The sequence below is a fragment of the Perissodus microlepis genome, chromosome 23 (genome assembly GCF_051167445.1).
Source record: "Perissodus microlepis isolate ML-2025 ecotype Zambia chromosome 23, ASM5116744v1, whole genome shotgun sequence".
Classification (NCBI taxonomy): domain Eukaryota; kingdom Metazoa; phylum Chordata; class Actinopteri; order Cichliformes; family Cichlidae; genus Perissodus; species Perissodus microlepis.
The window spans coordinates 2,297,092-2,323,531 of NC_140482.1; the positions used below are offsets into that span (position 1 = coordinate 2,297,092).

Genomic DNA, 26,440 nt, shown 5'->3' on the forward strand with positions numbered 1-26,440 from the left:
CAAAGAACCACTTCAATGGCGATAATTGAGGCAGTAGAAGAAATTACTGATACACTGGATAAAAATAAATATGCAGTTGGTATTTTTGTTGATCTCAAAAAGGCCTTCGACACAATCAATCACTCAATTTTATTGGATAAATTGGAAAGATATGGTATTCGAGAGAAAGCTGGTAACTGGTTAAAAAGTTACCTAACGGGTCGGGAACAATATGTTAGCATAGGGCATTACCATTCAGAGAAACTTGGTATTACATGTGGTGTTCCCCAAGGGTCAGTGTTGGGACCAAAACTTTTCAATGTATACATAAATGATATTTTTGATGTTTCTCAAGTACTTAAACTCATACTGTTCGCAGATGACACCAACATATTTTTCAGTAGCGATGATTATACTGATCTTGTAATGACCGTAAACAGGGAGCTAAAATTAATAAAAAAATGGATGGACATAAATAAATTATCATTAAATATAAATAAAACTAAAGCAATGTTTTTTGGCAATTTAAAATATAATATAGAATTACCAATTATCATTGAAGGTGTACCAATTGATAATGTGAGTGAAAACAAATTTTTGGGAGTTGTAATTGATAATAAAATTTCATGGAAACCCCAAGTCAGACACATAAAAACCAAAATTTCCAGAAGCCTCGCAGTTTTGAACAAAGTGAAACAATTCCTTGATAAAGATGCACTTCGTACTCTGTACTGTACCCTGGTTCTTCCATATCTTACATATTGTGTGGAAGTGTGGGGAAACACATATAAAAATACAACTAATCCATTAGTCACAGTACAGAAACGAGCACTGCGTATTATTCACAAGGCTGGTTATCTAGATCATACTCACAAACTCTTTCTTCAGGCAAAGTTACTTAAATTCCAGGATCTGGTTAATTACAATACATCCATAATTTTGTATAAAGCTTTTACTAAACTTTTACCGGCAAATTTACAAACTAGATTTGAAATTCGAGAAAAGGTTTATAATGTGAGAGGCTTGGAGAATTCAAATTACCCAGAACTCGAACAACCCGTAAAGGTTTTTGTGTGTCTGTATGTGGTGTGAAAATCTGGAACAGTCTGAGTTTACAATTGAAACAATGCAAAAATATTCATAGATTTAAATTCCTCTACAAACAGTTGGTCTGGTCACAGTATACTCAATGATGTTTTAGTGTGCTCTGTAATGTCTGTTCTCTTACCATTGCTGGTATGGATTCCAAGAGAGGAAAAAAAAAAGAAGAGTGTGCGTATGTATGTACATATATGTACATGTGTGTGTAGATATATGTATGTATGTATGTATGTATATGTATGTGTGTTTGTTACTTGTAATTATTACTGCCTGTTACCTGTGGTAATGCAATTTATAATTTATATATTCTGTATTCAGTTATGAAGGCTCTAATTGTTGTTTGCGAGCTGCCGTTTAGATGCTTGCATGTGCCCGGGGCTGTTGATGGGTCTGTATGCAATGATGGGCGTAGCTGCGGGAAGTTTATTGTTTTTTTTGTTGATGAGTGAGTATAGGGGTGGGATTTAATAAGTTTTCTTCGTCCCACTCCTTTTTCAGGCAATTTTTGTTTTTTGTTTTGTGCATTTTATCTTCAATATAGGTATTTGTTGTGCCTGAAAATGAACAAATAAATGAAATGAAATGAATGAATATTTAATGTGTGACTGTAGAACAGCTCAGACTGTTCCTCATAAACGTCCTGTTACACATGAAGTGAACATGCAAGAAGCCCTGCTTTGACTTTTATGAGAATTTAATAAAGTGAGTGCATCTTCCGCACACTCACATCAACATTTTACTAAAACGAAAAACTAAAATAAAAATAGAAGAAAACAGAACTAGAGTTAGAAAACAGACTGACTGTGGTATTACAATCAATTACAATCATCTATAGCTATTCGTAAAAATATCCATCCATTCGTCCTCTTATCATTTTCAGGGTCGCGGGGGGGCTGGAGCCTCTCCCAGCTGTGGCTGTGAAGGTTCTCAGTCTCCAGGTCATCGTAGTTTGAAAGAGGAGTGAAAGAAGCATCTATGTCCGCTGTGACGGAACGACCATCTTTGAACAGAGGGCGGGGCTTAACACACCAACTATCTGCCATCTATGATACAGCTTTGAGATCCTTCACATCCTGGGCCACTTGACCTCAGGAGATCACATGATAGGGTGGGGCCAGGTTTCACAATGGGCCCACCTGGCTGATTGTGACCTACACCCGTTTTCACACCTTGTCTCACGTGATTAGGTAGAGGATCAATAGGGGGTCCATGACCCTCTTGGGGACACTCATAGGGCTTAAATCTGGGACTCTCCACCAACTGTCTCTTAGAACTGAGAAGTTTCTTCAGTTCTAAGAAACGTCTTCAAGAAACTCGAACGTCCAGACGCTTTTCTTTCCAAGCTCCTCAGACTACGATGGCCTGGATGACGGAGAACCTTCACAGACGCTGGCTGTGTCTGTCCCAGCTGGGATAGGCTCCACCCTATATCAGCTGTCTTAGGGGGAGGGCCAGGGTACACCCTGGACAGGTCGCCAGTCTGTCGCAGAGCTAACACGTAGAGACAAACAACAGCTCACACTCACATTCACACCAGTGGGCAATTTAGAATGACCAATTAACCTGACCCCACTAACGGCATGGAGAGTGGACGGAGGAACCCACACAAACACGGGGAGAACACGCAAACCTGGCCAGGTGGTGGAACTGAACTCAGGACCTTCTTGCTGTGAGGCAACAGTGCTCACCACCACCCTTAATGGAGTCATATAGCATCTTTACAACGTGTATAAATGTAGGTAAGGCACTAACGTTGATGCATGGACTGTACAAAGATGTTAGCATGTGAACCGGGGCTGAGCTTGCCCTCCATGTTTGGATGATATCATCGGAAACGTGCTGTTCAAAGGTTCTTTTTCCAAAAATAAAATATATAAAGTGTTCATGTGTTGATTTAAGATGACAAAGACTCACAAACACTAGACAGGCTTCGCTGTTTGCTTAAGATGTCAGAGTTCAAGCTTTCTCTGCAGTATGACTTAGCCCACCCTGTAGCACAAGACTAACCTCTTTTTTGCTGCTTTTCCTCTTGAACGATGTTCTCTTTTTCTTTTTGCTGGACTTCATCGATGACTGTGAGATAGAGAAAAAGCAGCTGATTTCACATCATTTCATCAGGATGTACTGCCATCACTACTCCCCTAAACAGTTCCTTTTATTCTATCCACACACCACTTAAAGTACCTGCAGTAACATGAAACCACTGATCTGACTGATGGCTGCCTGAATGACAGCAGACAACAAAATGACCTCATAATTGAAGCAGGATGAACATCCGAAAAGCCATAATCACGCCAACACCTTAGCAGAAAGCACTAAGATCAGCGTTACCTGATGGCGTTTGACCCGAATTATCCATGTGGGTGGAACTATGAGGGCAGCATGAGCACCCATTGGACAAGCTTCCTCAATTTGCTGCAGCATGAAGCAAGAAACCTTGTTGTGGTACTAATGGAAGAAATGCATGGTTATAATATGTGCATTTATTGAGCTCTGGAGACATGAACGGCATCAGTTTGATACCCACAGCCTGTTTGCACCACGAGCAGCTGATGGCAACAATCTCTTTACTGTGGAACGCAAACTTCTGCTGGAAGCCCTGAAAGCAAAGAAGGAGAAACTTGTTTCCACTTCTGTTCAGTTAAAGATGCAAAGCAGATGTTTAGGACAACAGCGCTACTGCTCGTCAGTAAGACAATCATTTCCACACCTTCCCACACTGTCTGCATTTGCCTTCTTGTCGTCTCCGATGCACCCAGTGATGGCGAACCACAATGGGCTGAGCACACACAAAAAACACAGCAGAAATTTACAACACTCAGAATTCAACGAACATGAGTGTTTATAGCTGTGACTGTACGATGATCCAGCTGCAGCAGCAAGTTTGAACCCCCAAAAAACTCAGAGAAAGAAAGAAACCAGAACTCACCTCTCGAATATTTCTGGATCCTGATTCTCTGAATGATGGTTTACACCTGAAATTAATCTGGAGCAGAGAAGAAGAAGAGGGTTACCGGGGTCTAACGGCACACTTCCTGGGTAAGCAGCACATAATGTTCACAGCACTGACACGCCTGTGGGACCAGGGCGATTAGGTGTCATGTGTCTTACAGTTAAGGGTCATGACTTCCTCAACAGGACTCGCTGACAGAAAGGAACAAGCAGAGGGCCCCCCCCAAGCATCAGTTCAATAGCCCTGAATTACGTCACACAGGTGTGACGACACACATCTTTAGTTAGCACTGTGTAGCGCTTCCTCCATCCTGGCATTGTCTCTGCAACCAATCGTGGCCCTTTTTGATAGTTTCCTACACCAGAACACTGTCAGAAAGCAGCTTCAGATCAATGACCTCCTTGTGTTTTCAGATCAAAGCACCCAAACCGTCAAGAGTATCAGATTACCACACCACAAGAAAAACGAGAGGACCAAATTTGAAGGATTTGGAAAAAAGGACCCTGACGGAAGAAGAATTTTCAGAGGACGTGTCTGCCCTGGATTAGCTTCCACATTGATTCACTCAGTGTCTAAATACCTACACTTGTTCCCAGTGGAAATGACATCTCCATCAACAATAATTATTTTTGAGTGGCATATGCCAAACCGCCCCTCATCCCATGCTGCTGTGCAGTGATTCATTATAATAGACTGATGTAAGGTTCAGACAGCACCCACGATCAACCTGTGCAGTCCCATCAGACCGAGGATCAGAGAGGAGGAGAGAGGACAGAGAAAGAAGACAAGGACGAGTTCTGTGTATCTCACTCTAAAGCTGGGGTCACTGACGGGTAGGGTGGCATCCATAAGAATAGCTTTAGAGCCGGGAAACTGCAGATCAGACAGGACGCTCAGTCAAACACAGCCTGTTGTCCTCTGCTCACAAATGACGAATGATGAATTCGACTGCACTGACATACAGAATCATTACCAGCTGCAATCAACACTGGATCCATGTTAGATTTCCGGGTGTGTCCAACTCCAGTCCTGGAGAGCTATGCTCCTGCAGCTTTTAGATGCATCCTTGTTCCGACACACCTGAATCAAATGAATGGCTTGTTATCAGGCCAAACGTGATGGCTGCTGAAGAGGGAATCCAACCATCGGATTCAGCTGTGTTGGAGTAGGGATGCATCTAAAAGCTGCAGGACTGGCGCTGGACACCCCTGCTCTAGAGAGCGTTCAGTTTGCTTCACACTTCTCTGTGATAATAAAGGCACAGAGTCTCTGGGACAGAGACTAACCTTACTGGTAGTCATAAGGACTAATATACACCTCTGTCTTCATGTATCCTCACAGGCAGAGTTATACCTTCTCCAGTTGTTCTATGCAGACGGTGTGAGCAACGATCTTACAGGCAGCACACTTCCTTCGACTGACAGACTTTTGCTAGAAAGAAAAAAGGGAAAAGGTGATCAGCTCTGAATAGAAATATTGATTAACAATTAAATCACATGAACAGGAGAAAAACAAACATGGTTCTTGTGTTATAGTCGTTCATTTGCTTTATGAGCCTCAAAGAACAGCAGTCACTATGAAGCCTTAATTCCATCTATGACCACTGGGAGACAGTCCTGCACCACGTGAGTGAAACCACCACAGATACACAACATAGCAATGATATGACTTGACAGTATCTAAAAATATGACGGCTTTGTGCGTGTGATACAGCCAGCATGTGTCTGACAGTGATATGAGCTGACACGGTGCTGGAGGAGAGCAGCTTCAGTGTGTATGTTATTATTATGATAGAAACACAGCGATCCGTGTTTACTATCCCAGATGAATCAAAGCACTCAGGGGTTCAGGCCAACATAACTTTTTTTTTTCAGTCCAGTGGCTCAGGAGGTGGGCAGGTCTCACTCATATACACACATTAGAAGAACTATATTATCTATTGATTTACTTGTCGCTATGTCACTGAATGATAAGACAGAATACAGGAGAAACTGGGACGAGTTCATGCTTATCAAACACAGAACGGCTATTTTCAACAGAACCCTGTTATTTCCTTGTGATCGGACACTGAAGGCAGCCTGTAACCAGCACAGCTCTTCCCCACAGCCTGTGGAACTGACTCGGCTGCATCTTTTTACAAACCTTTGGACTTTTCACATATTTACAGATGTTTACAAAAGCAGCACTGCACTGATTTTTTAAAAACACAGTAGTGAAAATGCTCTCGCATCACCAACTGAAAAGGTCAAAGGTCATTTGCATCTGATTAGTGAACATTTTTATATTCACCCCATGCCGGCTGAGCCCTTCCAACTAAAATGAGGCCTGTGAGATTTTGGCTATTTGATTGTCCCTGACCGGCCTGAGTGAGGTCGACGGGAATTAGGATACAGACAGAAACAAGTATACGTCATGCAGGATTTTCCAGCCACCAAACATGAATGAGTACATGAGTTTACATATGTACTGTAAATGTGGTGGAACAGCCTGTGGGAGATATTAGTTTGCTATCCCTGAACGCTAACGGCTCACATTAAAAAGAGACTGATGCAGAATGTAAAGTTTTTAATAAGAGCTGCACTTAAGTGTTTATGTGGTAGTGTCAGAGGTGAAGCTGTGTGCTTAGTTTGTGGAGAGCAGGCTGCTGTGTTTAAACTACCATTACAAGACTGAACATGCAGAGAAACACAAGAACTCCACTGATCCAGAGCAGAACGAGACGGATTGGGGAAAAGCCAAGCGGACAATGTGGACGGTTTCTCCTGGAGACAAAAGCTGGCATGCTTGGATAGGCTAGGTGTGCTAGGTTGTTCTAGTCTGAAGGAAGATCTTGTTGTCACTAATGCAAATGTCCTTCACATCTCCATCTCAGAACTTTGATGCACGTGTTCGAGCCCTTTCCAAGGGTAGTAGGCGGGCCCAGGTACGTACGTTCTTTTAGAGCAGATTACAGATTAAAAACGCCCAAGGCGAAGCGGTCAAAGTCTGGCTGTACTTCACAACAAAAGATGCAAACTCAGCAGCCTGCAACAAGTGCTTTAAGCTGATACTGTGATAGTGTGCAAAGGAGGTAACACCTCGAATCTGATGAAACACCTGGCGTAGCGTTGTTTTAAAAGCCGAGAAATGCACCGTATTTGATAGCTTGCTGCCAGACCTCACACCGAGCACATCTACTGTGGGTGTGGTAAATCTCCCTTAGCGAGTTAGCACGGATCGCCCCGTGCGTGGGGCTGGACGGTGCTTATCATTTTGCAGAAAAAAAGAGACCGCTAAAAATAAAAACATGAGAGGTTTTTGAACAAAGTTTGTGTTCTCTATTCTTTAAGCACCGGCACCGTTTCAAAAGTACCGATTTGGCACCGGTATCGGATAAAACCTAAACGATACCCATCCCTAATTGGGACTGGGAGTGTGATGCACTCCTGCTAACTGGTGGTGCTCATAGCTGTTTCACTGCATCCACAGAAGCTGGAAGGGTTGACCAGTCTAAATTCTGCTTCTTGCTGCTTCCAGTAACTTGTCATTTGTTTAAAGCTGTTGCAAAGAAAACTTAACAGTATGTTTGCTGAGCAGCCAGTACACACTGTGCAAGAAGATGCTGCACTTTCACACTGATCTCCTCCAGATTATTATGCGTGTTCTCCATAAGTCGGTTGCTTAGTTGTTGATGTTAATGCAAGAACTTGTAGAAAGCAGCAGACATTGAGCAGGTGCACGTGGAAGCATGCGACTGTATAAACATTCAGTGTAACACAGTAAAGAAAAACCTGGAGCCATGTATAAATCACACTCTACCCCAAACAGAACAACGAGCAGTGTGAGTGCAGGCGGCTGCACAGAACCCGGGCCGGGCTGGATACACACAGGCAGATACTAACCAGTAATCTGGCAATACAGTGCTGTTCTCCCACATAGCAGTAGTCTCCAGACACGTTTGTTTCAAACCAGATATGATCTCCATACACAGCTACCTCCTACAGAGACAAATATGGAGAGAGACAAAGACGAGATAAGAAAAGGACAGAAGCCGAAAGAAGAGCTGCGGTACCTACGGACCGTCAATGAAAGATCTGAAATATCAGCTCACTGATGAAATGTGCACAGTGTTTGACAGAAGACATTTCAAATCACTGTGAAAAATACTGTGAGTGAACCACGATCAGCTAGCAGGAAAAAAAAACCCATACCCAAATGTTAATATTTCATACAGTATGATTCAGTCTAGTATGCTTCTCATTGGCAGACACAAGATGGACTGAAGACCCACTGTAATGCTTTCCTGATTCCTAAGCATATGAAAGCCGTAGCTTTCCCTCTCCTGATAATCCAGCAGTTCTGCTGAGCAGTCTGACATGGCATAAAGAGCCGACCCTGTACGTCTCCGTCACACTCACAGTCCAGTCCACAGTGCTGGAGATGTTTGCTTCTGGGTCGGTCCTGGTCAGAGAGGATGTGCTGGGCTGACAGGGAAGATGGTGCAGACCGGACTTGGCTATGGCTTTTCTGGAAACACAAAGACCAGGAAAACTGTCAGCGTCCGAGAAAACAGAGAAAAAGCAAAGTCGTCAATGTAACAAAAGGTGACAGGAACATATGTGGAGGTCTATGCACGCACGCACGCGTGCAAGCAGTCGTGTGAATGCTGAGGCATTTACACTATTGTCAATGGAAAATTGTACTTAGTAGTCAGTATAAGCTTTTAGTGATATAAGTTTGCATGTGGTAGAATACTGCATGTTGACCTTTTGATGACTTAGGCTGTTGTTCACTACAAGACTGTGTGTGCATTCCAGAGTGCTCTGGCATTCACACCCTGGGAGCATGGGAGAGGTCGTAGCTTCTCTTATTGTTTTGTGGTAGGATAAACGTAACTATGTCAGTTTTAGGCTACGTGCCTTTTGTTTAGATGAAATGCTGGACTTCCAGACCAGCACGTTTAGGGGAGTCTTTATGGGGTCACACTCTGACCCCACACACGCACACACACACACACACACACACACATATGAACATCCACATTCCAATGTAAGGAACAAACACGTACTGATGTATAAAGACCAGGGCAGAGTGCGAGTCCCTGAGCCCTCACTCCGTGCGAGCGCTCTGTGGCTGCTCTTGCTGCAAGTAAAACTGTGCGTTTCTCCTCTCTGACTCTCAGCTGAAGAAGTGTCTTAGAACAGCGGTCCCCAACCCCCGGGCCTCGGACCGGTACCGGTCCGTGAGTCGTTTGGTACCGGGCCGCGAGAGTTGAGGCTCAGGTGTGAAATGTATAGTTTTCAGGGTTTTTATCGGTTTTCGGCGTTATTTTGTTATTGTTTTTATCGTTTACTCGGTTTCCCTGGGTCTTTTCACGTGTGTTATGAATAAATCTTCTTTTTTTCGGTACCGGTACTAGTTTTATTTTGTTGTATTTATCCGCGACACCTTAAAGGCCGGTCCGTGAAAATAATGTCGGGCATAAACCGGTCCGTGGCGCAAAAAAGGTTGGGGACCGCTGTAATAGAATACATCTGGACAACTATTGAGTTCCTAATCTTCAAGTCACTCCTGTTTTCTGCTGTTAAACCACTTCCACAGTTTCTGTGCTACTTTCATGGTTCAATTTTAAAATATTCTGCTATTTCTGCTTGATGGCTATATCTGTTGGTATTTATTACTTTTACACATTTTAAAATATTAAGCTTTTTATGAGTTTTTTCTCCTATTGAAATGAATGGAAAACATCCCAAATTGCACTCAAACTTGCTTCTTTTCTAGCTCAACTCCTTCCTCACACTTTCACGTACAAACACCACTCCAACTTTAAAATGCACTCAAATTATTGGGCTACTACCAAATAATTCAGCTGTTTCGTGTCTCTTACCGTTTTCGTAAAATCCCTGTTCAAGTTTTCAGTGACACCGTGAAGATTTTTCAGAAAATACATGCGTCGCTATGGTTGCTATGCAGCTCAGCTAGAGCGCACCACTCTAGTTTTCTGTATCTGTTCTTCACGTCTGACCAAATTCGTCTTCCTCGCTCAATTTTCACCCTACCCTACACATATCATACATCGGAACGTAGGTATTTTTGTTAGGATTCAGGAAATGTGACTGTTATTATTGTGGGAATTACAGATTTCTGCCAAATGGCCTCAAAGCAACACAGAGTCTTCAGACTCCCCATTCACAGTCTGTGGAGTCTTCGATGCAAAGTCTCTGACGGGACGCGTTTTCAAATCGTCATAAATGATGTCATGTACAGACGGGAGCCCAACATATCTTCAGACAGCCCTGCTCACGATTCAGTCATGTTTTTGATACCTTTTACCATTAATTGTGTTTGTTTCAGGGTACCAATCTGTTTGTGGAAAACACCAGACACACTAACACAAAGAAGCAAAGAAGGTCGATGAAGGTTGCACAGCAGCGTGGGGAGTTTGGGTCTTTCTTATTTGCACATTTTTCCCTTTTCATTTTCAATAAATATGAAGACATTGACTATTCAAAGTCATTCACATTTGGAAAAGAAATGTTTATTATTTATTTGCATAAACCACGAGCTACGTGGGAGTCAGAAGCTGCTCTGCACATTTCAAACTGCTGTGATTCTGGCTGACACAGTGGTGCGTGGGTGTAACACAGCGCACGTACAGCATGTGTGGGCAGTTACGGCTGTGCTGGTGACTGCATGTTATGTGTTACTGGTAACAAGAAGTCATGTAAGCGTCCCAGTTTGGGCAGATGTACAGCACCACACATCAGAGCATAACTGAAGTCTAACCAACAACTACACGTAGCAGAAGCTTCAGCTGCCCAGCCAGGCTTCTCAGAGGCAGCTCCTCCACACTGCTGACTGCCTGTTAATCACGATGAACACTGAGATAACAGGCAGCTTAGTAGAAAACAGGCGTTGCTCATAATCATCAGAAAAATGTCAAAAGCAGCCACAGAGCAAAATAACTAGCAGGGATTTCAAAAAATCCCGCCCCCCCTAACAGGCATGATGGTGCGCCGCCTGTTACCTTAACCCTTCCTTACTTCATATCACACTCACATCTATGTTTTGCCACAAAATTGTGTAGCATTTGTCATTTTTCTGACAGCTGTAAACATGAGTATTAAAATACGGTGCACTGTTTTAGACATTTATCACAGGCTATTAAAAAGAGGTTGTATTAAAGCATCATTCATCACCAACACCCATCCAAACAGGGTGCCCTCCACGACAATACTTAGCATTTCTGCCTGCAGCTCACTGCACACATTCTGAACGTGCCACAGACACACACAAACATACTGCTGTGACTTCCCAAGTGTTTGACCACGTTTGATATGTAGTGACGGATCATCATGAAGGGTCGGTTGGTAGAAATGGACGTTACTTCTGCTAAAACCATCAGACATTTTCCCTAATTTGCATCTTTTTTGACTGCAGGGCTTTGAACACGCTGCTGTGTGTGATATAAACATTCCCACAGCTCTATGTTATGGTGTCATTTCAACATTTCCACAGACTTCTTTAATATTCAATATGCAGCTCAGTTTTATTTAGTGCTTTATGAAGCACGGCAGCCTGAAAGAAAGCTCTTTTTCTTAGATTATATTTGTACGCGAAGCAGAAGGCGAGACGTTTAGTGAAGAAGCTGCACTTTGTTTCAGGGAACACAAACTTTACTGTGAGGGTTTGAGAGAATTAGCCTGTGTGTGTGATAACTGTGCAGACGTTGTTCTCACAGCTGCCACAAGAAGACTGAAGCAGGTATTTGTAACAATAGTGAAGTCAAGTGGTTTCTCATTCTTATTTCTGTCGGGTATCTCAGAAAGGAAACGCCAGCATTGTTCAGGGTCTCGAACCAGCTACTCGCGCTTTGCTAGTCAGCTGCTCTAACCTCCAGTCTTCATCTCACCAAGTAGCTCAAAGTTTGATTTGAGTTGCCAGTGAAAAACACAGCAGCATAGATCAGCCCTCAGATCCTGCAACGGTAACGCCAGTGTCATGTGATCACTGACATTCAAATATTCATTAGTGTAGAGCTAAAGGTCATAGCTCTCTCTGTTACATTACGAGGTGTCTTTAAGCCGATTGGTCTGCTCAGCTATCTTCAAAGAAACACTGTGTCTCGCATTAAGCAGAAAAATGATCTACAGTGGCTTTGAAAAGTATCCGGCCCCCTTGAACTTTCCCACATTTTGTCACATTACAGCCACAAACATGAATCAGTTTTATTGGAATTCCAGGTGAAAGACCAACACAAAGTGGTGCACACGTGAGAAGTGGAACAAAAAATCATACATGATTCCAAACATTTTTTACAAATAAATAACTGCAAAGTGGGATGTGCGTAATTATTCAGCCCCTTTGGTCTGAGTGCAGTCAGTTGCACATAGATGTTGCCTGATGAGTGCTAATGACTAAACAGAGTGCACCTGTGTGTAATCTAATGTCAGTACAAATACAGCTGCTCTGTGACGGCCTCAGAGGTTGTCTAAGAGAATATTGGGAGCAACAACACCATGAAGTCCAAAGAACACACCAGACAGGTCAGGGATAAAGTTACTGAGAAATTTAAAGCAGGCTTAGGCTACAAAAAGATTTCCCAAGCCTTGAACATCCCACGGAGCACTGTTCAAGCCATCATTCAGAAATGGAAGGAGTATGGCACAACTGTAAACCTACCAAGACAAGGCCGTCCACCTAAACTCACAGGCCGAACAAGGAGAGCGCTGATCAGAAATGCAGCCAAGAGGCCCACGGTGACTCTGCACGAGCTGCAGAGATCTACAGCTCAGGTGGGGGAATCTGTCCATAGGACAACTATTAGTGGTGCACTGCACAAAGTTGGCCTTTATGGAAGAGTGGCAAGAAGAAAGCCATTGTTAACAGAAAACCATAAGAAGTCCCGTTTGCAGTTTGCCACAAGCCATGTGGGGGACACAGCAAACATGTGGAAGAAGCTGCTCTGGTCAGATGAGACCAAAATGCAAAACGCTATGTGTGGAAAACTAACACTGCTCATCACTCTGAACACACCATCCCCACTGTCAGATATGGTGGTGGCAGCATCATGCTCTGGGGGGGCTTCTCTTCAGCAGGGACAGGGAAGCTGGTCAGAGTTGATGGGAAGATGGATGGAGTCAAATACAGGGCAGTCTTGGAAGAAAACCTCTTGGAGTCTGCAAAAGACTTGAGACTGGGGCGGAGGTTCACCTTCCAGCAGGACGACGACCCTAAACATAAAGCCAGGGCAACAATGGGATGGTTTAAAACAAAACACATCCATGTGTTAGAACGGCCCAGTCAAAGTCCAGATCTAAATCCAATCGAGAATCTGTGGCAAGATCTGAAAACTGCTGTTCACAAACGCTGTCCATTTAATCTGACTGAGCTGGAGCTGTTTCAAAGAAGAATGGGCAAAGATTTCAGTCTGTAGATGTGCAAAGCTGGTAGAGACAGACCCTAAAAGACTGGCAGCTGGAACTGCAGCAAAAGCTGGTTCTACAAAGTATTGACTCAGGGGGCTGAATAATTACGCACACCCCACTTTGCAGTTATTTATTTGTAAAAAATGTTTGGAATCATGTCTGATTTTCGTTCCACTTCTCACGTGTGCACCACTTTGTGTTGGTCTTTCACCTGGAATTCCAATAAAATTGATTCATGTTTGTGGCTGTAATGTGACAAAATGTGGGAAAGTTCAAGGGGGCCGAATACTTTTGCAAACCACTGTATGCTGCCAGTAAATTAGTCTGACTATAGAATTAAACTGAACCAGCACAATAATACACTGCTGCTTAGTTATTATTTAGTTACATGTCACTGTAATTTTTTAACATCTGAGGAAAAAAAATGTATGTCTGCAAAACATAAAACATCAGTTCTGTCAGGTGTGTGTGTGTGTGTGTGTGTGTGTGTGTGTGTGTGTGTGTGTGTGTGTGTGTGTGTGTGTGTGTGTGTGTGTGTGTGAGAGAGAGAGAGAGAGACATACGAGAGGAAGTTGTCCCATGTATCCTGGTAAGGATTGTAATAAATGCTTTGCTGGGGTCCATCTAGTGGTGAGGAACAGCCTTTATGGAGCATGGAGCCACATGAGGTAGCATCTGCTGCAGCTGCCCCAACATCAAAGCTCAGGCCTGCTGGAGCCGGCTGGCCAAGGCTGGGACTGGTCACGGAAGTCGACATTGCGTTCGTCAACTTCGCTGTACTGTGACTCGACTCTAATGGATTATATCGGCCGAAGACGCCAAACCCTGCTTCGTTGTCCTGAAACACGGAGTCTGCCGGAAGCAAGTGTGAGGAATTTCGTCTCAGACAGCGAGGAGGCCAGAGCAAGGGCCGGGCTTTGATGTTCTCCGTGACCACAGCCTGCGTTAGGTGCCTGTGAGCTGCCAGGGTGAAGCTTTCTTCATCAGCTTCATTATCGCTTTCTTCTTCTTCACCTGACTCAGAACAGGAGCACGGGGAGACATCCATGTCCTCTTCATCCTCTTCTTCCTTTTTCAGTCCTGTGCCCATCTGCACTACGCTTGCCAGTAACATAGAGGATCCCAGTAAATGAGGTTCGATAGATTTCACTTTCGAACGACGTGCACAGGAGACTGAGCAGCAGGGACGATGTCTTCCTCTCGTGGTGGCCCCCTCTGCTGTCGCAGTTCCTCTTCCTGGTCCTTCACTTGCATTTGTTAGCCCAAGCTCGATGATAGACTGTCGCTTCTGTCCACTAGCCACTAGCAGGCCAACACTTGGGCGTCTGCGCTGGTCAGTGCTAACCAGAGGCAAACCGACAGAGGAGCGTCTGGACTGTACTAATGCTACAGAGGGCAGACCGACGCTAGAGCGCCTCCTGGCTTTACTGGCCTGAACAGAGGGACATTTGTGACGCACTGCAGCAAAATGCTTTTGTCTTTTTTGACGTCGACCAAAGTGTCGCTGGAAAAACAAATCCATCTCGTCTTGGAGAGCGATATAGTACACTGCTACTCAAGATGCATCTGATGAGATACGGTTGGGTAAAGAACACACAGTGGCCTTTCCTTGTCTTCATTGACTGCGGGTTAACAGTCAGATATCAGATATCCATGCGACCGAAGATTGGTTTCCTCCACTCGAAGCTGGTCTAGCTACTGCTGGACATCTCTGACTCTCCAGCCCTCCTTTGGAAATGCTGCAGAGGCAAATAGGCAGTTACAGAAATCTGTCATTTCTCATCAACAGAGAAAAATTTTCCCACCAAGGAGTTTACTGAGGTTAACGACTAAAAGAATCTCCAAACAAATCAGAATGAATCAGCTGTTCTCAGGTGTGATGATCTAACTTGCTGTTTCATGATGCAGTGCTGCTTTCTTCAAAGTCAATCAAATTATGACCTCTGCACCAAAACATCTGACACCCCCCCCCCACACACACACACACACACACACACACACACACACGGGTGTGTATTCATATCCTCGTGGGAACATCTCATTGACATAATGCTTTCCCTAGCCGCTCACCCTAACCTTAAAAAAATGAATGCCTAACCATAACCGTGACACTAAAACCACATTTTGAGTCTCAAACTTGTGAGGACCGGGATTTTGGTCCCCACAAAGACATCTAAACAGGTACACACACACACACACACACAGACCTACTAAGATCTACTGTATCATAAATATAAACTAAAGCTCATACAGGGTCACATCATTATTGTAGGATCTTTACAATATAAAGTGAAACTGAATTGAAACGTTTAACTGATAAGTTGCTTTACTAGCAGCTACACTGTTCACTGCAGCTGTGAAGCTGCTTCCAATGAAAAGGCTCATGTGTGAGCACAGGGACCGTAGTGTGACGCAGCACAGCAGGGTGGACTGTAGTGTCACGTATCTTAATAAAACACTCAGCTTCACTTTCCAGTCAGAAGAATCACTCAAATTAGAGTTAGAGTTACTAAATAAACGTAACATTCGATCAGTCAATCTAATCTTTGTGGTTCTTCAGAAGAAGTCAAATGTAAATATAACAGTGCTAAAATAAATTTCAGTTCCTGATTCGTTTGTAGTTTCTAAAATAGAGATAAGTACATCCTGTAGGTGTTTCATGGTGTAGAGAATATGAATGCGTCCCTGCAAGACCTGACATATTTGAGGAACCACATTTTGCTGAGTTTGAGAAGAATCAATTTATGCCGTCCCTCAGAGACAAAGCATGAAACCAAAGCTCAGCTCTGAAATCTGACCATAGCCACATACTTAGCAACTGAAAAATGTTGCATCAATTTGACCTCCAACCGCTGACTGAAGTGTGCGAGTGGTTAAAATTAGATTCCTGTGGATGTGTGGCACATAGGCCAGCTATTCAGTATTTGTATAAACTTCATCTTCTGTGGTCTTTGAAATATGAATTTGGGCCCTGCGGCTGTCGACGCTGTCTAAACAATACGATCCTCAAGAGTCAGCAAGACCAGAAAAGACCAGAAAAGACCAAAGAAGTCATCAGTAGACGAAGCTGTGACCAAACACAGCTTTTTCTTTCCTTTTTAACTAGAGAAATCTATTCTACGTGGAGCTTCCTGCGGTGTGAACAGGCAGATTGTTTAAACGGCTCTTCATCCTTAGAAAAAGTGAAGTGAGGAAGCATGCTTCGTAGCTTTGGCTTGGTGGGTAGCAAACAGGAAATGAGTGTAGATATTTAATCAGGAGATTATGAGACTCAGCATATAGACAGTTTGTACAAGTCACACATTAAGTCACACGTCTGAACAACACGGTTAAGCACTAGGTGTGAACGACCAACTCATTTTACCATCCGTGGCTTTGTTCTTTGTTCGCCCATCAGCAGTTTATTAATGCTCACACTGAACATTATACTCAGCAATAAGCTCCAGCTTCAGCAGCTGGCAAACCAGTTAAACCCCAGAAAAAATTCATTACATGAAATTACATATCAGGACATAATAATCAAAGATCACTGCTGATGTCTTTCCTCCTCGGCATCATGTTAGCAACACCCGAATGCTCCAGACCAGCAAACTACGGATCTATGAAACCTTAAAGCTGTGCTTTAATTTACCATCACTGTACAAAGATATTTGTTTGTGTTTCTCGTCTTAATAAATAACAGAAAACATTTTTTATAAATGAAAGTCAGCCAAGATGACTGGATGGATGGAACTTAAGACAGTTTTGAACCGTTTTTGTTCTAGTTCCGTTTTTCTAACACTGAATTTACAAGAAACAGAGCGAGGCACACACCACCACAAACAAACCTCAATGCGACAGATGAGATGATAACAGTGGGGCAGAACATTTGACATGTGGTGTGACTAACTGAACGTATAAGAGCAAACTGAAGATCACGCAGCGCATCGGATGAGGACAGTAAAGCGAGAAAAAGGCGTTTAGAACCGTGAAGCTGAAACCTCGGGTATCACAGGAAGTCCCATCACAGACTCATTAGCCCACCGAAACCTCCCCTGTTCGCTTACAGTAATTAGCTTGACATTCAGCAGCAAACGGCTCTGCCACTCATCACGTTCAGAGATCATCACACTGACATACATTTCCTTCTATTCTGAATCTTGAATGTGGGCACATTTTGATCCTTACGGTTACGTAACCACAATCAGAACCAGAGTGACTTACTGCAGCCTGATGTGACTCGGATGATTGATCTACAACTTCTTAGTTTCCAACACAACAGTTGTTTTTTAACTGGGATAAGCTCAAAAGAATCACATACAAGTTATATTACAGTAACAGACTGGATACGTCTACAGTTCCTTCTAATCGAGTTCTAATATTTTCCTCCGCGATGTGTTTTCTGTTACATAACGGCTTCTTTCTCCGGCTCTAATCCCACAATGGGCCAAAGTGAGGCAGAGATGGGATGAAAGTACTCAGTAATAACCCATCAGACATCACCGCAGTCGAGCTGTCAACAAATACTTTTTGTTATATAATCTTTAAAAATGTAAACGTGCATTTTTCAAGCAGCCAAACCAGTTGCTGTCGCTCTACAAAGCCAAGCTTCCCACAGAGCAGTTGCAGTTCCCAGCACTAACTGGGTGCTTAGCAGAACACCGTGCAACCACACCACACAGCTGGAACAGTTGTGCGTCACAGGTGCGGTCTCACTGCAGTGCATGTTCCTTCAGTTATTAGCACCATTACCATTTTTCTGCTTTATTTCAAACCTTAAGGCTCTTTTGATACTTAGAAGAAAAATCGAATTGTCGTGTTTCTGGTAAAACTCTCGCGGCGTGCTTGCCAAACTTTAACTGTGCTGAATGAATAATCAGCAGGGCTGTGGAAAAAGCAGACTGATGGATGCATCAGGGGTCAACCACAGTCCACCATCTTTAATGTAAAACACACTAAAATAGACAGTTTGACTCTTTGGAAAACGCTCAAATAACTTTGAAGTTGGGCGTGAGTACGCGCAGCCACACTGCCGCATGCGTCAACACATTGCTGCTCGGAGCTGGGCTCAAGTGATGCCCTGCAACACAACTTTGCATGTTGGGATAATTTACTAGTATGTGCAGCTTTAGTATTGGTGGTCCTGTACAAACTTGTGAACACCAGCAGGGTTTTTGACTGCTTACATACAGATGTTCAGACCAATGCACACTCCCAGTAACTTTCACTGGTCAAGTGAGGGACTCTGCGATGCAGAGAGATGACACAATAGTCATGTTCTCTAAATGTTTTCCAACACTTTACTTCTTCAAGTTAAATGACACAGCTCAGTGACAGTTATCCTGTAGCAGGTCACAGAGTGCTCAGCTGGATGTTAAGTCTTCTCCCTCGAGTGTCATTCAACATACATACAATGTTGACATTGTGGTGCTCCGAGGCATCCACTGTGGACGAGCTCTGCACTCATTTCCATTAACAACAGTCATTTCAAATTCTTTCACCATCTCTCACTGACACGGTGGGATGAAATTACCCATGTGTGTCAGAAAAATGTTGTGAAATTAATCACAAGAACAAAAAGTCTGCTTTAAAGTGTGGCTGGGGTTGATTTAGACGATTCTCAATAACCGACCAAGTATTCACATGATTATCATCATGGGACGATAACAGTCATTGCAAACAGGAAACAAACGTGGTCTCCGTCCAAGAATTTGATACAGCACGTCATCGTTTGACTGGCTAAGTGCATGCAGCTAAAAATACTTCTTATTGGCTGGTGGAACCCACAATGAGACATTAATAAGGCTCCACCATCCCATCTTGGTAAGCTAGCCTTGACATTTCAAGATGTACCGCTCTCACTAAGCAGTGCAATAAATGATGTGTGCAGCGCTGTCAGTCTGTGGCATGGTCTGGTGGTATAAATGCCTGAGGTACAAGGGAAGAGGCCACTAAGAACAGGTCTGCATTGAAAGCATCTTTACAATGAGCAGCTACTTTAGGAAACTATTTTTACACTTCACCAAAAAATAAAGATTTTTAGTCCGTAAGTGTGCCAAAGGGTGTGAGACGTTGCAGAGCTCTGATCTGTTGGCTTAAATATTTGCATGAAAAGCAGTGGTCTGCAATGCAAGCACACAAAGAGTGCTCTAGATAAATGTGGTTTTCCTCTATTGGAGTGAAACAACGCCTCAGAGCTATGTGGCAATCACCTCTATACACCAACACTTCATTATTAGAGGGGCTTTGCAGCTGTCACACATAGCAATCAGATTATTTTACATACTGATGGCAGATTTTTGGGGTCTTTTCTGGCTTTATTTGATAGAAACAGTGAAGACTGACGGGGAGGGCCGCAGGTCGGATTCGAACCTGGGCCGGCCGCTCTCAGCCATACTGTAAAGCATATGGTCGCCTGCTGCCCCAGTGAGCTATGATGGTAGATTTACCTCAGCCTGTTTCTTCTACCTCCACTGCAGGCAGCGTCTGAATCAACATCCTGGTGATTAATACACCAATAGGACTCTGTCATGTGTTACTGTTTAAACTGGTTTCATCTTTGAAGGCGTGCAGTGACGGGAAACAATAACTTACTGTAATGTCTCACCAAAAGTAACAAGAACGTTCTCAAAATGTTGTTTGTTTGTAACATTTGTTACAAACAAACAGAAATGCAGCAATAACTGAGACTAACGTTTGTCAGACCAATGGCTGAATTTTACAATATGTAACATTGACCTTAATAAATGCCTTCCAGACTTTATGTGAAGAAAAAACAAAGTGCAATGAGTGCACTTATGCCTGCGACAAAGTAAAGGTAACTTCAGAACGCCGTCACGCTCTGCACGCCACCTGAGCCATCAGATGAACCACAGGTAGGACTTCCAGTCATTTCTGCCGCTTCAGGCTTGTTTGCTTTGCACCACGATCTGCGTTTTTCCATCACTGAAGAGCAATTTCTGATTTAAAGAGACGGTCAAACACAAGACTACAAGAACTGTAATTTAACTATAGCTCGTGTTCTTAATATGATGCTTGCAAAAACAATCCGTTTATAAAACTGCATCAATGTACATGTGCAGCAGGAAGTGCTTCCTTTGTTTCACCTGGAACTACAGATGTGTAGTTCCAGGTGAAACAGGTGGAACACATGTGGATCTGCCTCACATCCATATACAACCACAGATACTGACTGCAAGGCAGCTCACAAAGTTCTTCAGCCATCCAGCTGCATCCAGCAAGAACAGTGCCACATCCTGCCGTCACTGCAACGCTCACCGTGTATTACACAGCTGAACAGCAGCGCACAGTCCGGCACTGATGAAACACTGACTGGAATGTGACGTGGTTGATTAAGTGGTTATATGTAAAGTGCATGTAAAGGCCTCCTTACAGTTCATTTTTAAAGTCTGGCCTCAGACCAGTCGCCAGCCCCCCTCATGTTCTGATGCACAGATCAGACTTTTCCCACAGAAGCACAGACAGGTTCGTCTTTATTGATCCCAAAGTTTTGATCTGCAGTGGTGCAAAACAACACCTACACACCGAGTTACTGGGAAAACATTTCCTGGAAACAGAGTCAAAATTAATAATAGCAATAATAATAATAATGGCAACAACAACAAAGAGAGACAGCTAGCAAAGATGTTTCCTTATTTTCTCAAATGAATGCAAATAACCTCTGCCTCTCTGGCCCCACCCTCACATGCACCCAAAGCCTGGTGGGGGGGGCGGGACTAAACCAACCACAGGAAACCTTCACAGTGCACTGGGAAGACATTCAGGATCCAGAGCAGCAAAACAGTCAGGCTGAGATGTTTATGTTGGACTGATGATGTTGGCTTCGAGGGATGTCTAATAATACAGGAACAACAGTCCACAGAGCTGATACACTGACTCTCTCTCTGTCTGTCAAACCTCCTTTTCTGACATTGTCACTCTCTCTGGTAGCTGCGCCCTGCTCTTATTACCACTCTGCACCATTGTCAGGCAAAACAGAGACACGCTTCTAATCTAAACCACAGCGAGGCAAAGTCACTAAAATCACACTAACAAACACACAAGTAGACGTGCGTAAGTAATGGTGCTAACATACCTCTAATCACAAGCATTTCAACAGCAGGGCAGTAAGAGGACGTGTCACAGTGTCATCTGAAGGCAAACTACAGACACTACATCAACCTTTCAGTTCTAGTCTCTCTTCTGGTTCCATCTGACATGACTGATGCTTTCATTGCAATGACGATACAAGAGTCACAATCCAAAGGGAGCAGCTAATTTCCACAGCATGCTGGCCTTTGGCTCAGAAATGCACATTACATGTAGAACAGCACTCACACACTTCAGTTTCAGGGTGTGAGGAGACGCGCAGAGCTGCTCCTGCCCCTGACCTGGGTACCACCCACTCTGTGTGGAGCTGGTGCAGCTGCACACAGCTGACAGGATATTTATGTGTCAAGGAAGGTGGCTTTGATCCACTTGACGAGTGACAAGTTTGTCGTTTTATTTTCAATTGCTGAATAAAATCTTCTTTTGGTTCCGATTGCACTTCCCCCACAACACTCGGACAGTTACGCCCCTTCGTCGCTTGGACTCTGTGGGGCACAGAAAGTCTATGTGCTGCTTGCCTCTGGACAGATGTTCTAGCTGTGTGATACTGAGATGGAGGCACTGAAGCTGAAGAAGCTAAAACACAGAGTGCTGCACAGTCTGCAATAAACTCGTCACTCCACTGTGGACAGATTAATATTAATCGAATACGGACCAAAATTACTTGAAACAGACATCCAAAAAGGAGAAAACTTTTCAGAGTTTCTGACTGTTCTAAAGTACAAAATCCTGTAAACAATGGAGTTCCTGTCAGAGCTACGCTGCCTGTCGTCCACTGTGTGTAGCCTCCTACTGTCATACATGCACCGCAGCACTGGATGTTCCTGCAAATTCTTCAACTCCGAGAAAATGTCACAGATCTTCCACACACACACACACACACACACTTGTTACAGGACAGCGACTGTGGCCTCCTGCTACACTGGAGTCTACACCCTTTATATGAGCAAAACCTACAGCTGTGCAAAGATGTCAGCTCATCTTACAAGTGCCCCTGTATTCCTGCTAGACTCATCATTACTGTTCTGCTCTCTGTTTGAAGTAACAAGAACAAGGAAGAACACAGCACTGCATCAGCCTGCAAGAACACAGACTCAGTGTGAGTGGATTCAGCCTCATGTTCAACACTTTCTTTCACTATCAAACCCTCCAGCTGAGACATTATTATTATTGTTAAGACTGTGTGGAAATAATGCTCAGTCAACTCAACACTGACTTCATCTTAAGTTAGCATGTAGCAAACTTTTTAACCTAACAAATATTTAAAAATCAAAAGGAGAAATTAAAAGCCAACCTGTCAAAGAAAGCAGAAAACTATCCATCCGTGAGTCCACGCCTCTTATTTGTCGAGCTTAGACTAAACCCTGGTGTACGGTGACGGCTATTAGGAACAGAGGGGAGGGAAGTGTGTGTGTGTGTGTGTGTGTGTGCACATAGGGGGGTTAGGGGCGTGTGCTAAGAGGAAGAGAGAGTGGGCGTGGCCCCGAGACACGGAGAGCCTGAGAGAGGACTAAAATAACTACTGTATTTCCTTGACAAGCCGAGTGCAGAGCTGTTTGATAAATGCTCACACACTGACACACACACGCACGCAGACACACAGACACATACATACAACCAGCCTCTGTGAGAAAGAGGAAATTGAAGTAACACACAGCGAGTGATTATGACACCACAGTCTTTCAAAGGCACACCGAGCTATTCAGAGTAGGTGTAAAGTGAGGACAGACGAAACACAAAGCACCCACTCAAACACAAAGTCTATGACTTAGAGCTGCAAAGGACATCTTTACACCAGCGCAGGAGGGAACAATCAAGAGCACTGAACAGTGAGCAGTTCAGATAACCATCAGACCTAAAAATACATCCCCGATTCCAGCCGGGATGCCGTGTTAAATACAAACAAAAATCAGAAAGTCCTAAACTTTGATTTGATTCACTACAGAAAACATGTTCAATATTTAACTTAAAACCAACCACGTGACAGTGAGGTCATTATGAATGTGATGACAGCAACAAAGGTGGACGGGGCCACGTTTATCGCTGTGCAGCATCCTGCCTTCTTTTAACTACAGGCTGTAAACTGGACGTTTGGGAGGGGACTGGTGTCCCGACGGGTCAGACTATTTAACACCAGCTAGACGTGAAAAGGTTCCAACCTGAGCCCTGCTTTTTTGGTTTGTTTTTCCACAATAACTCCAGCACATTGGATAAAGCTTGCTGTGGTTTTACCTTTAAAGTGGGAATATTTCGGGCCCTCGTGGTCCTTCAGGTACTCGTCACCATGTAGCACAGGTGGCTGCTCAAAACAAGCTACAACGTAATGTCTACACGTTGATGCCAGGTTCATCTTCATAATCAGTGTCATCATTTAACATGTAGATTATTTAGTCTATTCACACACACAGCAACCCAAATCACCCACTAGTTGCACACCACGGTCAGTGACTCACTAACACTGACACTTTCTAACTAAGCTGGAAGCACAGCTGTCATCTTTATTTCTGTTGACCTGACAACTACAGCCCCCGTTGCCGTGGGAATTGTGTTCCCAGTCCACAGGATCACTAGTAAACCACTGGCAAGGTTATACACACAGACACAGATGCACATTTGCACACAAACAATCCTGCTGTGAGTGCCAGCGTGAGCAGGAAATAACAGTGCAGAGACTTACAGCCTGTGTGTGTGTTGCCTCTGAGCATGTTTCAGGCATATCTGGCCTCGCCAAGGTCTCTTATATGAAGCACAGAAGGCAATAGCTCCACCTACTGGTCATTAACAGATGTTACACCAACAAAGTGCAACTCTCTCTTAAGGTCTTGTTGTCGCTCTTTCAGCCTTACCTCCTGGTGAACAGCTTGAATCCAGTGAAGGACTTGGAGCAGCCACTGTGGATCTCCTCTTCCTCCACACAGAAAAGAGGCAACAAGGATGGGCCGGGGGCAAAGGAAGAAGGCAAAGAGGAACTGGATGAGGATGCAGAGTTGCAGTCTCCATCATCTACTTTAACATTTTGTAACCACGTTCCTTCCCCTTCTGCGTTTGTGTCCACACTGGTTTCTTCAAGCTCACCACTGCAGGCCTCCGGGTCAGTCTCGTGCTCCAGATCTGTACCTGCTCCCGGTTCCGAATCCATGAGAGAGTCTGTTCAGGTCCTGTGATCTCACATTGTGTTAGAACGACCTGCAACGCTCCTGGATTTCTGGGTAGTCTTTGAAAAGCATGACGTTAAAGACGAGTCCACTTATGACTTCAGTCCAGCTCCTGTGTTACAAAGGAACTCCCACAGGACCACTTTAATTATTCCTCCTGCCTGCAAGTCCTTTACACTCTACCTCTCAATGACACCAGCTTCACTCAACTTATACAGATGTGAGATATGACCTGAAATCACGAGACAGAGAGTGAGTGTACATTGTGTCCACAGAGATATCATTAAAGGACCACACGAGCAATCACAACATGTCAGTAACTGAAGTGTGTCCTTACACAAGACACTACATGGTTCTCCTGCAGTTACTTAAGAACACTACTCTAAGCACAGCTCAACTAAATGTATTGTGCCTCAGTTACAGTGACCCATACACTAAAAGAGTTCTAGCAGTAATGACAAAAGTTACCTGTTACTAAAGTGTCTAAAGAATTGTGATGTAACGAACACAACTCTAGTAAAGCCTTAAAGTGCAGTTCAACTACTGTTAGCCTGAATAATAATCAACACTTACGAGCTGGTCAAGGACTTCAAACATGGCTACCCAGCAGAAGCTACAAAGTCAATAATCCACAAGCCAAAGGTCGTTCACAAGAGAGACAAGGTGTGTGTGTGAGTCTACAGACGGATTAGTGCGTCTTGAGGGAGAGTTAATCCTTCCCAGCCGTCCACATGTACGCCTGCAGTAAGCAGCAGCAGCTCACAGCCACTCACTCTGCATCTCACCCTCCACACTTCTTCCTCTCCTCTTCTTCTTCTTCAAAGTTTACACTCAGTCTTCTTCGCCTCCTCCTTTTGGATTCGTGTTGAGTTTAATGACACTTCATGTAACGTGGATACTGACGCGCGTGCGCAAACACTATAACTACTGTAGCAAACTGCTGCACGCGCAGTTTGGTAAACACACACTGATCCTGTGTAGTACTACTCGGCCGGCTAAACCCAGGAAGTGGATAATGAAAACAATCAGGGCCTCGGCGTGAGTTGCCTTGTCACGTGCCTGACTGAATGTCTTTAAATGAATTAATGCTGCTGTTCACTATACATACATTTTATACACACACAAGAAAAAAAGAAAGAAAGAAAGAAAGTGTAAAAAGTTTGTTGGTGAGAGATTTTTCAAATTGACTGTTGAGTTGTTCTCTGCTGCACTGCAGCTCCATCGCACTTCCTATGGGCTCAATATTTTGTACTTGTAAATCGGTTTTGTATGTGTAAAAAAAATTTGTGTGTGTGTAAAAAAGATGTGTATGTGTAAAAAAAATTTGTGTGTGCGTAAAAAAGATTTGTATGTGTAAAAAAGATTTGTGTGTGCGTAAAAAAGATTTGTATGTGTAAAAAAGATTTGTGCGTGTGTAAAAAAAATTTGTATGTGTAAAAAAAATTTGTGTGTGTGTAAAAAAGATTTGTATGTGTAAAAAAGATTTGTATGTGTAAAAAAGATTTGTGTGTGTGTAAAAAAAGGTTTGTATGTGTAAAAAAGATTTGTATGTGTAAAAAAGATTTGTGTGTGCGTAAAAAAGATTTGTGTGTGCGTAAAAAAGATTTGTGTGTGCGTAAAAAAGATTTGTATGTGTAAAAAAGATTTGTATGTGTAAAAAAGATTTGTGTGTGCGTAAAAAAGATTTGTATGTGTAAAAAAGATTTGTGCGTGTGTAAAAAAAATTTGTATGTGTAAAAAAAATTTGTGTGTGTGTA

At 43.5% G+C, this 26,440-nt stretch overlaps 1 protein-coding gene across 5 annotated transcripts in view; it reads right to left on the reverse strand.

The window, feature by feature from the left end:
- LOC146360715 (diacylglycerol kinase zeta-like) overlaps positions 1-23,475 on the reverse strand; it is a 76,744-nt gene extending 53,269 nt beyond the window's left edge. The window contains exons 1-11 of one of the 5 annotated variants that reach the window (XM_084920424.1): positions 22,823-23,475; positions 14,004-15,179; positions 8,431-8,539; positions 7,915-8,010; positions 5,387-5,464; positions 4,844-4,906; positions 4,010-4,066; positions 3,791-3,859; positions 3,608-3,679; positions 3,412-3,528; positions 3,088-3,153 (exon numbers count right to left, since the gene is read on the reverse strand). In XM_084920424.1, the coding sequence (XP_084776550.1) occupies positions 3,088-3,153; positions 3,412-3,528; positions 3,608-3,679; positions 3,791-3,859; positions 4,010-4,066; positions 4,844-4,906; positions 5,387-5,464; positions 7,915-8,010; positions 8,431-8,539; positions 14,004-14,962 (1,686 nt within the window). In that variant the 5' untranslated portion in view covers positions 14,963-15,179; positions 22,823-23,475. The remainder of the gene's footprint in view (positions 1-3,087; positions 3,154-3,411; positions 3,529-3,607; positions 3,680-3,790; positions 3,860-4,009; positions 4,067-4,843; positions 4,907-5,386; positions 5,465-7,914; positions 8,011-8,430; positions 8,540-14,003; positions 15,180-22,822) is intronic. The other 4 variants (XM_084920423.1, XM_084920426.1, XM_084920427.1 and 1 more) reach the window with 4 other exon arrangements.
- Between the last annotated feature and the right edge of the window lie 2,965 nt (positions 23,476-26,440).